The sequence below is a fragment of the Alnus glutinosa genome, chromosome 8 (genome assembly GCF_958979055.1).
Source record: "Alnus glutinosa chromosome 8, dhAlnGlut1.1, whole genome shotgun sequence".
Taxonomy (NCBI): Eukaryota; Viridiplantae; Streptophyta; class Magnoliopsida; order Fagales; family Betulaceae; genus Alnus; species Alnus glutinosa.
This window is the reverse complement of record NC_084893.1, coordinates 19,256,755-19,271,807: the sequence shown is the minus strand read 5'-3', so window position 1 is coordinate 19,271,807 and position 15,053 is coordinate 19,256,755. Positions and strand designations below refer to the sequence as shown.

The window sequence follows — 15,053 nt, the reverse complement described above, 5'->3', positions numbered from 1 at the left end:
CAGGAGCTCAAGCTAAAGATAGTAAGTCTAAGGAATAAAACATCATATGATTATTAGTGAGTAACAGAATATTTTTAAATTTATCCACTGTTCTAGTTAGTCTCTTGGTTTATACATATTTCCGCTACAAAATGTTAGAAAGATATTCTTAGAGGTCAAAGAAAAAGAGCTCCGAACCCAGATATTAACTTAATTATCCGGGGCGACAAAATTTTTAATCAAGAAGATTTTGGTTGTAGGTAAGCTTGACCAAGGTTTTTAAAATCCTTTACATGCTATTAAGATAACTACTAAGAGTTTAGATATATGATAAAGGATTTTTATATTTTATAAAGATCTAAGAGCAAAACTCTAGAAAATGCCTAAAATACTTAGTTTAGAGCATTTAAGCTACTGAATATCCACAAACTAAAGATTTAGCCATGAAATAAAAAGAAAAGAAGGAATAAAGACATTTAAAAATTGGGGCTTTAACTAATCTTGGCCAAAAGGGGTCGAACCATGGCACTTTCAATACAACCTGTATTTCTAGTTGGATCGTATATTTCCATATATTTCTACTTCTTTCTAATTACTAGTTGGCAGCGGCATCACCCAAAAAAAAAAAAACTACAATAGAAAAATTATTAGGACTGATGGGTCATGGTACTACAGCAATTTTACATCATCCTTGTGTTTTTTTTTTTTTTTCCCCTTTTGGGTCAAAATGAGGACAACGAAAAAAATATTACAGACAAAATATCCAGCATCACTGAGATCCAGCAAATGGCAAGCCGTCGCCTTCTGGCCTAAAACCTGTAAAACAAAGAATTCATGAAATTTTAGAAATAGGTCATAAAGTAAAGAGTAATGTTATTTAATAGATTGTATACAATAATTATATAATTTCATGATGTAACAGTAAAAATTAGTGATTAGATCAATACTTGACCAAAAAAAAAAAAAAAAAGGACTGATTTTTATTGTCACATCGTCTCAGTTGTGTTGTAGTCTACTAAATAATATTACTTTAAAGTAAAACTTAGCAGACTTAAAGTTAGTCTGTTACGTGAACATCTGAGGGCGGTTACGAGAGAGCTGAGGCCTCTTAATTGGGGAGAGTATCAAGTTCCTTAAAGTGGTTGAGGGGTTACTAGCTCCAGTGCCAAAAACAGGGTGAGCACCAGCCCTTCTGTTCCCGGCATCCAATGGGATGGCTGTTTGTTTTGCTGGTGAGCCAACAGAGATATCGAAGGGACCAGAGTTTGAGCTATTCTGTCTCGCTGGCCACACATCCTCTCTAGGCCCTGGAGTGTCAGGAGTGAAACGCGCCCAATCTGCTAGAAATAAGTCAACTAGTTTTGGAGAGATTAAGCAAAACTAAGCTCACTCTCATTATCACATTGAGAAAACAAACGTTCCAAACTATTATAAGAAAACTTGCAACATATGGAAAATTCATTTCTAGTGACAATAAGCGTGCTCTTACACTGCCTACTGAAATGGTATTAAAAGGAAAAAAAAAAAAGGATTACCTTTTCTGATAGGGTCTCTGTTATCCATCATATTAGCAGGGTTAGAGAACAAATCAGGCTCATTTCTTGGATAAAAGTTGCCTGCAGGTTGGATGGCTGAGCGTTTCGTTGACTCGTACTCACTTCTCAATTGGTCATACATTTCATCTAGTTTTCTCTTCTGCCTGGTATTGGAATAATATTTTGTACCAAGGCCCAATAACCAAGTTACCTAAATATAGTGTGTCGATAAGGAAAAAATATGACAATAATAGAGACTGACCGGGATTTCTCAGAGAATTTTTCCTGGAGTTCCTGCTTATCCTTGGACAAGCTCTCAATCTCTTGCTCCATCATTTGGCACCTCTTGGCCATTTTCTGGTATGCAGTATGCACCTGCTCCAGTTTTTCTGTGAACTTTTCTTGCATTGCTTCACATTTCTGCCGGCATTGAGCAACTATTCTGTTCATCTTGTACTGCATTTCCAATTCCTTTTGCCCATTGTAGAACATCACACTTCTGTATGCACTCTTCATCACTGAGTTTGTTCAAGGAAAGATGCATAGCCAAAACATCCTCTTACAACATTTAAGAAAACACACAAATCATTTACTTTAGTATGAGATAGAGAATTAACACTAATGCGCCGGGTATTTTCACATTTATTATACTACTCTGTCTCACTATAAAGGGGAAATTTGATAAAAGGATACATATCTGTGGAGACACTCCAGCCATGGCCATCTGCAACAGAATATGTTGCAAAGATTAGCAAGAAGCAAGCAGTAGAAAAGGAAAGCAAGAGTAGGAAGAACGGGGGGAATTGATTGAAAAATTAAGAGGTAATAGCTGTACATGGATGAAGTATTTTCAGCAATATACTTGCTTACATTTATCCATTCATCGTTTGGATTGATATCCACGGGTTTCATAAGACTGACAAGTGGAAAACCAGAATGAGGTAAGAGGAAATGAGATTATACAGTTGCTATATGTAATTCAGAAAGAACACTTAAGTAGTCAACAGCACCCTAATGATAACCTAGTTACTTAATATCAAAAACAAGTAAATGGTATTGCACCATGTCGTTGTAATTTCCACATAATTCCTCAAACAGGTGACTAAGGGGAAATAAATCTAGATTGGTAATGTCAAAAGTTGCCCATTTCGACTATTCAGTATCTGTTCTCCATAATGCCAAATTACAACCACGTCTTCTTGTGTTCCATTCATCTATATGTTCATTCCAGCACATTTAAACAATTGACTGCAAGAATAATATTAAATATTCAAACTACCTCAAAAACTTATACCTCTTAGAGAGCACTTGGTCACAAATTGGACATGCTCCATCATTACTGAGGATCTTGCTGGCATCATCCGGGCCTTTTTACACTGTTAAAGAAAACTCCATGCAAAAGCACCGGCAACAAAAGTTTACTGAACCAAAAAGAAGAAAATAAGACTGAAAGGCAAATTTACTTTATGTGGATACATAAGAGGTGACCACATGTGGTGGAAATGGCTCGCCCTTCAAGTTCTCGCCAGCATGCATTGCATCTCATTTCAGCAGTCAGAAATAATCTTTAACTTCATGACATATATGGGGCTCATAGGACCTGTTAATCAAAACCAGAAATCAGGGCAGAGATCTTCAAATAAATTTTAAGCGTCCCATTCTGAGTTTCGCAACAGGGTCCACCAAGCTCTGTTGCAAAGTAAGCAAAGAAAAGCAAAAGCTTTGTCCCACTAGAGTCGAGCTTATGCCATCTATGACTTTGATTACAAACTAGGAACAGCCATTGTGGCAACCAAAATAAGGTCTTCATCTGCTTAAGGGTTCATAATAGAGCCACACTCATGAACACTTCCAGTCGTTGCTGCCAGCCAGCTGACATTTAAAATGAATAGATGCAAGAGAGTATTTCTTTTCGAATTGATGCAAAACATTGGGTGTGAAAAACTCAGCTATAGCAATAAAGAATTGATTAATAAAGGACCTTTTTCCGATCAAAAAGTAGGTCATTGGATTTTTTTTTTTCCCCCCATAAAGGTGCCTACATTACAAATTTTAGATTTTTTTTTTGATAACTTCAAAAAATTGGGGTTAAAAATTGGGTCCCCAAAGTCAGCAATAACTTCAGCAATCAGGATGCAAATGGAATTGGGGTTAAAAAAATTCCACCAGCAAATCCGGAAGTGGCAAATCAAGCACGCATAGATCACAGGATTTGGAAAGTATATGCAATGCTCTAGTCGTACATAATTCTAAATGAATACACTCTCTCCACTCCATAATTCTGAATCATTCTCGCAGAGAATGCTTTTGTCTATCAAAATTCGTATAAAAGAAAAAATGATCTCTGTGTGGTGCCCAAATATGCAGGAAAATATATCAAAATTAAAAGAAAAAAAACAAATCACTTTCAAATTTCTCAAAAATTCGAAACGGAAGAAATGAAAAGTCGACTCAACTAAGACATAGAGCTGTATTCTGTTAAACCAGGAATAGATCATTTTCTCAGCTCCCAAAAGGTAAATAATCTATTCTTCAGAAGTTCAAACTACTTTCCTTTCCTACATTTTCTCAGCGACCAAACGGGGGAAAATAGGATTTTATGCTTGTCATTAGAGCCATACCTGGAAACTTAACAGAAAAATTCCTCAACGACACTTCAATGGCCCTTGCTTCTCAATCAAACGATCACAACAATTTCTGAAACAAAAATCGGACGAAAATCGAAACCATCAGATTCATCTATTCACAGAAAAACAACAAAAAGTTCTCAAAAGAAAAATGAAGCTCAAAAACTTCCTGTACGATAAAAAAAAAAAAAAGAGAAAATTTCGAGAAGAAGCTATAGAATTTAGGCTTTTTTACCTGGAAACTCTCCGGCAGAGATTTATTGCCAAGAAAAATAAAAAGGAACTTGAATCTTTTAGAGTTTTTACAAGAGAGGGCAGAGAGAAAATGAGTGTGTATGAGCGTGAGATTCGAAACCCTAGTTTACAAGATTTGGCGCGAAAAGTTCTTATTCTTCGAGAGTAGTGGTGGATTTGAATAGGAAATGGCCACAAAGGTACGACCGCTAGTGTTTGAAACCCAAGAGAACGAGAACCGGAATGAACGTGTAGGAAGAAAAAGGGTCGGGTCGGGTCGGGTCGGGTCGGGTCGGGTCGGGTCGGGTCGGGTCGGGTCGGGTCGGGTCGGGTCGGGTCGGGTCGGGTCTTCAATTGATTTGTGTGCCACGGCAGGCCCAATAACGGATTTGAGTTCAGTTTTTTTTTTTTTTTTTTTTTTTTTTTTTTTTTTTTTTTTTTTCCTTTCAAAATAATATAATTTTTAAAATTACTATTTGATCATGTTTAAAGGGACACAAAAGGAATATGAAAAAGAATTCTAGCGTTACTCTATTATACTATGTTAATAAGTAGGCAAACCTAGTACTTCAGCGGCCTTTAATTTAAACACTACATTTGGTACATAGAATAGTCATTTCTTTAAGAATAGAAATTGATGTTATTGATAATAAGTTGTTTTAATGGAATGATCATTCTTATTTTTTTTTTTATTTGGTGACAATACATGATGTTGTCACTAGAATTGAATCTAAATTTCTAAAATATCCAAACTCCGCAAATTATTTTCCCCCTCCCCCACCCACGTGTTTTGTTAGGATGGCCAACGATCCCTTTGGGTGGTTGGCCTCCCATAAAATATTAAGAAATTACTACTTTCAAATCAATTTTGGGTTTGAAAAAAAAGCTCGGGGGTTGAAAACTCCATTATCTTCCTCCATTAATAGTTATTCCTTTCATTTTTTTTTTTTAGAGAAATATTTATTCCTCTGTGAAAAAGAATATATATTCTCAGGAATGATATGCAACCAAACAAATGAATGATTATTCCATAGGAATATCCATTTCATTCTAACGATCTATTCCGCATACCAAATGTGCCATAAGTTACTTAGGAGTTGTCATTTGACAATATGCTCAATTTGTTAATGCTTTTAAATAATAATAATAAAAAAAGTATTCTAATGTGATAAAAAGATAAAATTAATTTTGAGGAAAATTACACTTTAACCCTCTTGATGTACCTACTTATTGGTGATTTGACGCTCGATGCTTAATTTTTGATAAATGACCCTTCTAAAATTTACCACTTGTTTTAATTTGGACTTTCCATCCACTTAATCCGACAAAAGTGACGGAAAGAGGGTCACGTGCAACACATAACCACTTAAAAGGCCATAGTTTCAAAATCACCGTCGGTGTTCAAAACGGTGACTTTGGCTACATATAATTCCAAAATTCCAAAACACACCAAAAAGCTCTCTCAGAGATCACAAACTGAGAGTGAAACGGTGAATTACTCCCACGAAGCAAACAGCGAAGGGTTCACAAACTACGCCAACGAAGCAAACGTTGCTGACTCCAACTTCACCAGCTACGGCGCCGGTGCCACTGGCGGCTCGGCTAGTTCACGAACTATGACAAGCTCGTCAACGTCCCCAACCTCCGGTTCACCTCCTATGACTCCGACGCTAACAACCACAAACTCTCTTTCTCAAGCTATAGCTAGCGACGAAACTACCTCGGGTTCCCAACTCCCAAGCATTCGTAAACAACGGCAAGAACGGAAACAGTGGCCCTAGCGAGTTCAACAGCTACGGTGACAACTCTAACACAATTGGTGCTTCCACGTCCTAGATTTCTCTCGGAAAATCACGTGCTCAACCCAACTTCACGCCAATGCTGCCACGTGTACTAGGATGAACGTTCTTGAGCCTTCTATCAGCTTCTTTGCTTCTTCTTTCTGTTTCCTTTTGCTTTTTCTTTCAGTTTGCACTTGGAACAATATTTTCCAGAAAGCTGGCACAAGCCACCAACTTCGTGAGGTTTATGAAAAAAATTCTGCTTTGTACGTGTACGACTCACTTGGAACAATATTTTCTTCGACAAGCTTTGCTTTGATTAAATGCCTCATGATATTCAACTCTTTGTAAGAAGACGGTTTGACTGGAATGAACTTGAACATGGGAGCCAAACTAGATACTGGTGCATTTTCTGATGCTTTGATTAGCTAGACCAAAGCATAGGGCACACAATCAATGTACGCAACCCGTTGCCTCCTTTCCAGCCCACTGCTAATGCTTCCAGGGAGGGAAAACTCGATAACCAGAGAATTCTACAGAGTTTATGACGGCAGAACATGTGAACACAACGACGTGTCCATCTATAACGATGTGTTCCTCTATCACTTTTGTCTTCATCTGGTAGCAACTAGCAAGCATGCATGCAAGCAAAAGCTAAAACCAACAGCTAAAACCACCTCTTTTTCACAAACAATGGCAACATAGTAGTCTGTTACTAATCGCTTTAGAAGGCATCCTCCATCAAATATCTAAAATTATTTGATCAACATATTAGGCTTTTATCATCATAGTAGTCTTTTCTCATCCATTTGTGAATGGTGGCACTATCCACATATATATCTAAAATTATTTTATTGTTTTTCTTTTACCTTTTGTCTTCTTTTATGATTAAAAGAATATTTAATTGTAAAAATACTTATTTTAATAAAATAGTAAAAAATTTAGATAATTTGATGGAGGATCCTTTTTTTTTTTATCTTCATTTCTATCCATGTTGCTCATCGTTACAATCTCTACCCCTTCAAAGCACATTGCACATAAGGTGAGAATAACAGCAACGTAAGGCCCAAAATTCCTCTAAGGTAGAGTCTTCGTTTAAGTAACTTTCCATTAATTTCACCAACACCTCTATTGTTGTGAATTTTAATTGTACTCACAGTGCATGAATCGTTTGTAATATAATGTATGCAAGTGCGAGGTCGAGTCCACATGGAATTGCATTTTTGCAAACAAAATTTAAATCCAAATTAATTTAATCATAACCTAGTTCCAAAAATTAAGAGATTGTTTTTGTGAATAAAAATCAATAGCATAAAGAAAATTAACTAGAGTGAATGTAATCAAATAAAAAAAAAACACTAAGGTATCAGAATCCACACTCACAAACTCATAACAACATATTCCCATGATCAATAATATTTTCTAAAGTTCTCACAATAAAATCTTAAGTATGTTTTTATTTTTGCTTCAAATAATTAATCAAAATCATCCTATGTATCTATTCTTTACACAAATCACAAAAGAAATTTAATTTAAATTAAATCATCAAGTGTATCCGTAAATCATAGCAAGATATCAAATTTAAATCAAAACATCAATTGTATCCGTAGAATAAATCACAAAGGATATCCAATTTTTTTAAACAAAGAAAACCAAGTACAATCAATTCTATGGAACTATCTTAAATCATCAAATGTATCCTTGAATCACAAAAGATATCCAAGAATCATTCCACAAAATTGAATTGAAGTAAAGTAAAATAATTGAAAATCAAACTCATTAAAATTGAAAAATATTACATCACATAAGAATATTGTTGTTAATCATAAGTGAGGCTTCATCCTCAACCTTAATTGAGGGTTTAGCCTCACAAGGCTAAAAGTAACATGTTAACTTGAATTAAAAACATTAAAAATTAAAAAAACTTACAAGAAAAATTGTTGCAAAAAGACACCAAAATTTTGTTCTAGCCTCGCCCACCAATTTACAAAAGAGAAGAAGGAATATATATAGACTTGTTAACTAGGGTCTCGGCTGCCAGGTGTGCCATTAGAGCTGCTCCTCTTTTCTTGTTATGGAAATTCTGCAATCAGCTGCAGGTTTGCATGGCTTTGGTGCTAAGCCATATGTCCGGTGCTTTCTTGTGGGCTTCACATGCATGCTGAAAAGGAAGGAAATCTTGTCAAGCACTTCACACACGTTCCTAGGACTCCAATTGGGTGCTGCAGCTTTCCTTAAGAAACATATTTTGCAGTTTACATCAGCAAACCCACGTGTTAAACTGAAGGCAGTTGAAGTAGTTACATGTGCTAGTTGATATATTACCCCACGTGTTTGATATGCTTGTATAGATGATCGATGAGCTGTATAGATGAGCTGTTTTTATTATTATGTTATTCTTTTTCATATAATATATAAACACATTATGTATCTTTTGATTCATTAATGAGAATACAATCCAACTTTCTCATCTCTCTCTCTCAACTCTGCTTTCACTCTGTTTTCCGCATACTTTCTGTTTGTGAAATGGTATCAGAGCAATAAATCGTTGCTTTCTGATTTCTTCTATTCTCTCTATTTCTCTCATGGATTCCATGACGTCTCAATCTGCGAATTCAACTGTAGATGTATCAAGTCCTTTCTACTTGCATCATGGCGATAGCCCTAGTTTCAATCTGGTCTCTCAACAACTAGTTGGAGACAACTATAATACCTGGAGCAGATCGATGAAGATGGCCTTAATTGCGAAGAACAAGATCCATTTCATTGATGGAACCTTGCCTAAACCGGATGCTTCATCTGATCAAAGTTTGTCATGGTATAGATGCAACAACATGATCCTTTCATGGATTCTTAGCTCAGTTTCGAAGGAAATAGCAGGGAGTATTATCTACATTGATTTTGCTGAAGATATGTGGAATGATCTCAAAGATCGATTCTCTCAAAAGAATGGACCGAGGATCTTCCAACTTCAACAGACGATTTCTGCCTTATCTCAAGAAAACCTCTCTGTGAGTAATTACTTCACTGTTCTTAAAGGACTTTGGGATGAACTCATCAATTACCAACCTCTTCCTCCATGTTCATGTGGTTCTGTGAAGATTCTTACTGATTATCGTGAACATGAGTATATTTCTCGTTTTTTGATGGGTTTAAATGAAAGTTTTTCACATATTCGTGGTCAAATCTTATTACTTGACCCTATGCCTCCAATAAACAAAGTTTTTTCTCTAGTCCTTCAAGAGGAACGACAGAGGCAGATTGTTCCACGTGTTAGTTCATTGAATCATAATACTGCTGCGATGATGATCACTACACCTCAAAATCAGTCATCTGGATCTAAAACCAATTCTATCCGAACGAATAGGCCGAAGTGCACTCATTGTGGAGTTCTTGGTCACACAATCGACAAATGTTACAGAATTCATGGTTTTCCACCTGGTTTTAAGTTTAACAAAGGCAAAAAAATGTTCCTTCTGTTAATCAAGTTTCCGAAGCTGGAGTTCCTCATTTGCCGTTTACTTATGAGCAGTATGAGAAGTTGATTTCCTTGATCAACCTGAAGTCTAGAGAAGATATCCCTTCGGTTCACACTGTTGCATCTCAGGATCCTCTGTTCGCCGACATGGCAGGTAGAAAAATAACTCATTTTGATTCCATGAGCTTAGACAGTAAACATTCTGTTTTCTCTACTTCATCATTTGTCAATTATGTTTCACATATCAAATCTACAAATTTTTGGATTATCGACACAGGAGCAACCGATCATATGGTTTGCTCTATCTCCTGTCTTACTTCTATTACTTCCACTGTTACCAAATCTGTTAGATTACCTAATAGAAATTTTGCCTCAATCACACATATTGGTACAGTTCAAATTACTGAACATCTCATCTTAACAGATGTTCTTTGTGTTCCTTCATTTTCTTTTAATTTGATTTCTGCAAGCAAAATACTCAAAATTCTGCATTGTTGCATAATTTTCTTGTCTGATTTTTGCTTCATCCAGCATCTGTCAAGTTGGAGGACGATTGGCATGGATAGAGAAAGAGGCGGATTGTTCTAGTTGATACCTACTCCGAAGCCTTCTCCACCTATTGCTGTTCAAGTTTCTACCAGCTTAGGTGCTGCTCAAGTTTCTACTAGCAATTCCAATAATCTTTGGCATTTCCGATTAGGTCATCTTTCTGAATCTAGGATTAAACTTTAGCAACATATAATTCCTGATTGTAATGTTGCTTCAAATAAATGTTGTTCAGTTTTCCCTTTAGCTAAGCAACATCGTTTGCCTTTTCATGTTAGCACTTCAATTTCAAAACAATCATTTGATTTGATTCACTGTGATATATGGGGTCCATTTTCTGTTAAGTCTACCAATGGATCTCAATATTTTCTTACTATTGTGGATGATTATACTCATTTTACATGGGTATACTTAATGCATAGTAAATCGCAAACCAGAATCATCATTCAGAATTTTTTTTCAGCTTGTTTTTACTCAGTTCAATGTTAAAATCAAATGTGTTAGATCTGATAATGGTCCAGAATTTAACATGGTTGATTTTTATTCTTCTAATGGAGTCATTCATCAACTTAGTTGTGTTGAGTCTCCACAACAAAATGCCATAGTTGAGCGTAAGCATCAACATCTCCTAAATGTGGCTAGAGCTCTTCGGTTTCAAGCCAATCTTTCATATCATTTTTGGGGTGAGTGTGTCCTTATTGCCACTTACCTTATCAACCGGATTCCTACATCTCTTCTTTCAAATAAATCTCCTTATGAAACCCTTTATTCAGTTTTACCTCCTTACAATCATCTTCGTGTTTTTGGTTGTCTTTGCTATGCTTCTACTATAACTAGAAATCGATCCAAGTTTGATCCTCGAGCTAGAGCTTGTATTTTCTTAGGCTATCCCTATGGCATCAAAGGATACAAATTATATGATCTTAACACTAAATCTATATTTGTATCTCGTGATGTCATTTTTCATGAAAATACTTTTCCTATGTCTTGTTCACCATCATCTCTGCCACATAATGTGTCCAATGATAACATTGTTTTGCCTCTTTCCCATTCTAATGATATTGTATCTTTTCAAACTCCACAATCTGTTTCTCATAATTCTACTTCCTCTCCAATTGTATCATCTCTTTCAAATGTTCCTAGTGTTTCTATACCTCGTGTACCTAATATTCCTCTTCGAAGAACCACTCGTATTAGGCACCAACCCGGTTATCTCCAAGAGTATCATTGTCAACTTGCTGCCTCTTATCTCCCATTATCTTCTGTTCCATTGACAACTGGTTCTTCAGGTATTCCTTATGATCTCTCTACTGTTTTGTCTTATGATAAGCTTTCATCAACTCATAAACACTTTAGTCTAGTTGTCTCTACTCATGTTGAACCAAAATTTTTTCACCAAGCTGTCAAGGATCCTCTTTGGAGGGATGCCATGCAAGCTGAAATCTCAGCTCTTGAACAGAATAGTACTTGGGTTCTTATTGATTTACCTTATGATAAACACACCATTGGTTGTAAATGGGTGTTCAAAATCAAACATAGGGCTAATGGTTCTATTGAGAGGTACAAAGCCCGTCTTGTAGCCAAGGGTTACACTCAATCCGAAGGGGTCGATTACAATGAAACGTTTTCACCCGTTGCCAAACTCAGTACTGTGAGATGTTTGTTGGCTATTGCTGCTGTTAAAGGGTGGCATCTTCATCAACTCGATGTCAATAACGCCTTCCTCTATGGGGATTTGGATGAGGAAGTGTACATGAGCTTGCCTCCTGGTTATTCAAGCAAGGGAGGGTCTCAAGTTTGTCGTTTGAAAAAGTCTTTATATGGCTTAAAACAGGCCTCTAGACAGTGGTTTTCCAAGTTCTCCACTGCCTTGCTCAGTCACGGTTTCATTCAATCAAGATCTGATTATTCTCTTTTTACAAGATGTGCCGATTCTTCTTATATTGCATTGTCAGTGTATGATGATATTGTTTTAGCCAGCAATGATTCGAGTGCTATATCAAACATCACTAATCTTCTCAATGCTCAGTTCAAATTAAAAAACCTTGGTGTACTTAAATTTTTCCTTGGGCTGGAAATTGCAAGGACTTCCTCTTGGCATTTCCGTTTGTCAACGGAAATATGCCTTAGAAATTATTGAAGATTCAGGTCTTTTAGCTTCAAAACCAGTGAAGTTTCCAATGGATCCAAATGCTAAATTCTCTCGTCTTGATGGCCCTTTACTTTCGGATCCTACCACTTATAGAAGACTAGTTGGACGTCTTCTTTATCTTACTATTACAAGGCCTGATTTATCTTATTGTGTTCAAACTTTAAGTCAGTTTATGAGTGCACCCTATCAATCTCATATCAATGCTACATATAGAGTTCTCAGATATCTCAAATCCAACCCCAGCCAGGGTTTGTTTTTCCCTTCTACTTCTGATTTGAGATTGAAATCCTTTTGTGATTCGGATTGAGCTGCTTGTCCAGACACTCGTCGATCCGTAACTGGTTTTTGTATCTTTCATGGTGACTCTCTCATTTCATGGAAATCAAAGAAGTAGCACACAGTTTCTAGATATTCAGCTAAGGCAGAATATCGATCCATGGCATCCACTTGTTGTGAAGTAACATGGCTCACTTCATTGCTTCAAGATTTCCAAGTCCCGCATTCTCAAGCAGCGTTGCTCTTTTGTGACAGTCAAGCTGCTCTCCATATTGTTGCAAACCCTGTATATCATGAACAAACAAAACACATTGAACTCGATTGCCATCTTGTAAGAGAACAGATTCAAAAGGGCTTAGTTCGCACTTTACATGTTAGTTCCAGAAATCAGCTAGCCGACATTTTTACCAATGCTTTATGTTTGTCTTCATTTTCTGCTCTTTTATCCAAGATGAATCTTCTTAACATATATGCTTCATCTTGAGGGGGGGGGGGGGGGGGGGGGAGGGGGGTTTGCAGTTTACGTCAGCAAACCCACGTGTTAAACTGAAGGCAGTTGAAGTAGTTACATGTGCTGGCTGATATATTACCCCACGTGTTTGACATGCTTGTATAGATGATCGATGAGCTGTATAGATGAGTTGTTTTTGTTATTCTGTTATTCTTTTTCATATAATATATAAACACATTATGTATCTTCTGATTCAATAATGAGAATACAATCCAACTTTCTCATCTCTCTCTCTCAACTCTGTTTTCCACATACTTTCTGTTTGTGAAAACATATTTCCTTTTCTAAGAATCTTGTCTTGCTGCCTTGGAAAGAAGTCAACTTTCTTTCCTTTTCGGTCTTCCCAGGTCTGGGAATAAAATGTGCTGAACCGGTGCTTTAGTTCACGTGCAAGGAAAGAATCGAGTCTTTACTCAGCAATATTGCACAGGTCTTCAAGCAGAAAACGTGCTTCTTTGGTGCTGCACCTACTTAAGAAAAAAGTGTCGTAGCTTTGATGTGTGTCGATGTTGCCAAGTATGGATGTAAATCAACTCATGCATGTAGTGTATCTCTCGATGGTCTGTCAATTTCGGTGCTCGAATCCCTTCAGGTCTTGACAACACGTGTGTATCTCTCTTTTGCATGGAAAGAATCTTGTTCATGTTGATGTAGAGACCAGCTTTAGAAATAATTATTGTCTTGATTCGGTGCATGGGTTCAGCAGTTCCGGATCCTTTCTATATATTCCATGTCTTCGTGAATTCCTTCTGTAGCTGCCTCTGATGTGTGCCATTTGTGCGTGCAAATCAAATCTCGGTGCCACATGTCTGGAAATAAAATTGACTTACACCTTCACGGAAAGAAAGCTTGGCGGTCCAAATTCAGGTTAATTAAGACAAAAGTATTAGAGAATAGCAAAACTAAAGGTTTAACAATTGCAAATTAAAGAGTCCATATATGCAATATTTGGCACTCATTATCTATCAAGGCTCCGTTATTGTTCATTTTAAACCTCCTCTGTAAAAAAAAATTAGGCTCAGGCTGGATCTTGCCATTGGCATCCACTAGAGGTAAAGTGGGAAGCATAACCGTTCACTAACCTAGCTTCTTCTTCAAGCATGATACATCATACATGAAACACTAAGTGGATCTTAGACTCTTGAGGTAATTCGAGCTTGTAAGTGACTTCCCCTAATTAATTTGACTACCCATAATGGTCCAAGAAATCGAGGCGAAAGCTTCAAACGTTTTCTTAAAGCCAACGTCTTCTACCACTACAAAAATAACTGCAATTCGCCGCGTGTCTACAGTAAGGGTCACTGTAGCCACGCATCCAAATAGCAACGTGTCTTTATGACAACGTGGCTATTTGTGGATCGATCACATATAGCTGCGTGTATTAATACACGTGTCCATATGGACACGTATATTATTTACACGCGTCCAAGTGGACACGTGTATTAAATACACGTGACCAACTGTTTTTAATCAAATAATAATATTTCTATATACATGCATAATGACTCATTTTATACACTATGCATATAAATCATTGTATTTAGGTTTTTTTTTGGAAAAAAAAGATACGTGTACATATTTAGGGTGTACGTGTTTAGTTCCTTATATATGGTATACTTATAAGTAAACCCTAACCCTAATTAAGGTTAGCGTTTACATTTATGGACATACTGTAAAATTATAATACTAATTTGCATATTGTACTATATGCATACTATATACAAAACTAAACCTAATTTAGTGCTATATATATATACACACACACACACACACAATAATATATAGTATATATATATATAGAACACAAAAATAAGGTTTGGTTTTGTACACCATCTACGTTTAAAAAAAACAAATATACATAACAAAGTTTAAAAACCTATAATTAATACTATCTATATATATATATATATAATATGCATGCATGTAAACGGTTG

At 36.4% G+C, this 15,053-nt stretch overlaps 1 protein-coding gene across 4 annotated transcripts; it reads right to left on the bottom strand.

Moving 5' to 3' along the window:
• Positions 1 to 508: 508 nt before the first annotated feature.
• LOC133875855 (E3 ubiquitin-protein ligase CCNB1IP1 homolog) lies at positions 509 to 4,580 on the bottom strand. Of its 4 annotated transcripts, none has more exons than XM_062314104.1 (10): positions 4,377 to 4,580; positions 4,136 to 4,211; positions 2,991 to 3,114; positions 2,809 to 2,881; positions 2,385 to 2,430; positions 2,208 to 2,238; positions 1,777 to 2,032; positions 1,515 to 1,678; positions 1,049 to 1,316; positions 509 to 795 (listed from the first exon to the last, which is right to left on the bottom strand). In XM_062314104.1, the coding sequence occupies exons 3-10, from the start codon at positions 3,058 to 3,060 to the stop codon at positions 789 to 791; spliced, it is 915 nt and encodes a 304-aa protein (XP_062170088.1). In that variant the 5' UTR covers positions 3,061 to 3,114; positions 4,136 to 4,211; positions 4,377 to 4,580; the 3' UTR covers positions 509 to 788. The 4 variants fall into 4 exon arrangements, with proteins under 4 accessions (XP_062170088.1, XP_062170091.1, XP_062170090.1 ...); XM_062314107.1 differs by having other exon boundaries at positions 1,049 to 1,286; XM_062314106.1 differs by lacking the exon at positions 509 to 795 and having other exon boundaries at positions 1,045 to 1,316.
• Between the last annotated feature and the right edge of the window lie 10,473 nt (positions 4,581 to 15,053).

Excerpts from the sequence above, each read along its gene's own strand:
- LOC133875855 (XM_062314104.1), bottom strand. The coding sequence starts at position 3,060 with ATGAGATGCAATGCATGCTGGCGAGAACTTGAAGGGCGAGCCATTTCC. Across the intron at positions 2,431-2,808 it reads GACCAAGTGCTCTCTAAGAG|TCTTATGAAACCCGTGGATA; the intron begins GTATAAGTTTTT and ends TCCACTTGTCAG. Across the intron at positions 1,679-1,776 it reads AAATTCTCTGAGAAATCCCG|GCAGAAGAGAAAACTAGATG; the intron begins GTCAGTCTCTAT and ends TTCCAATACCAG.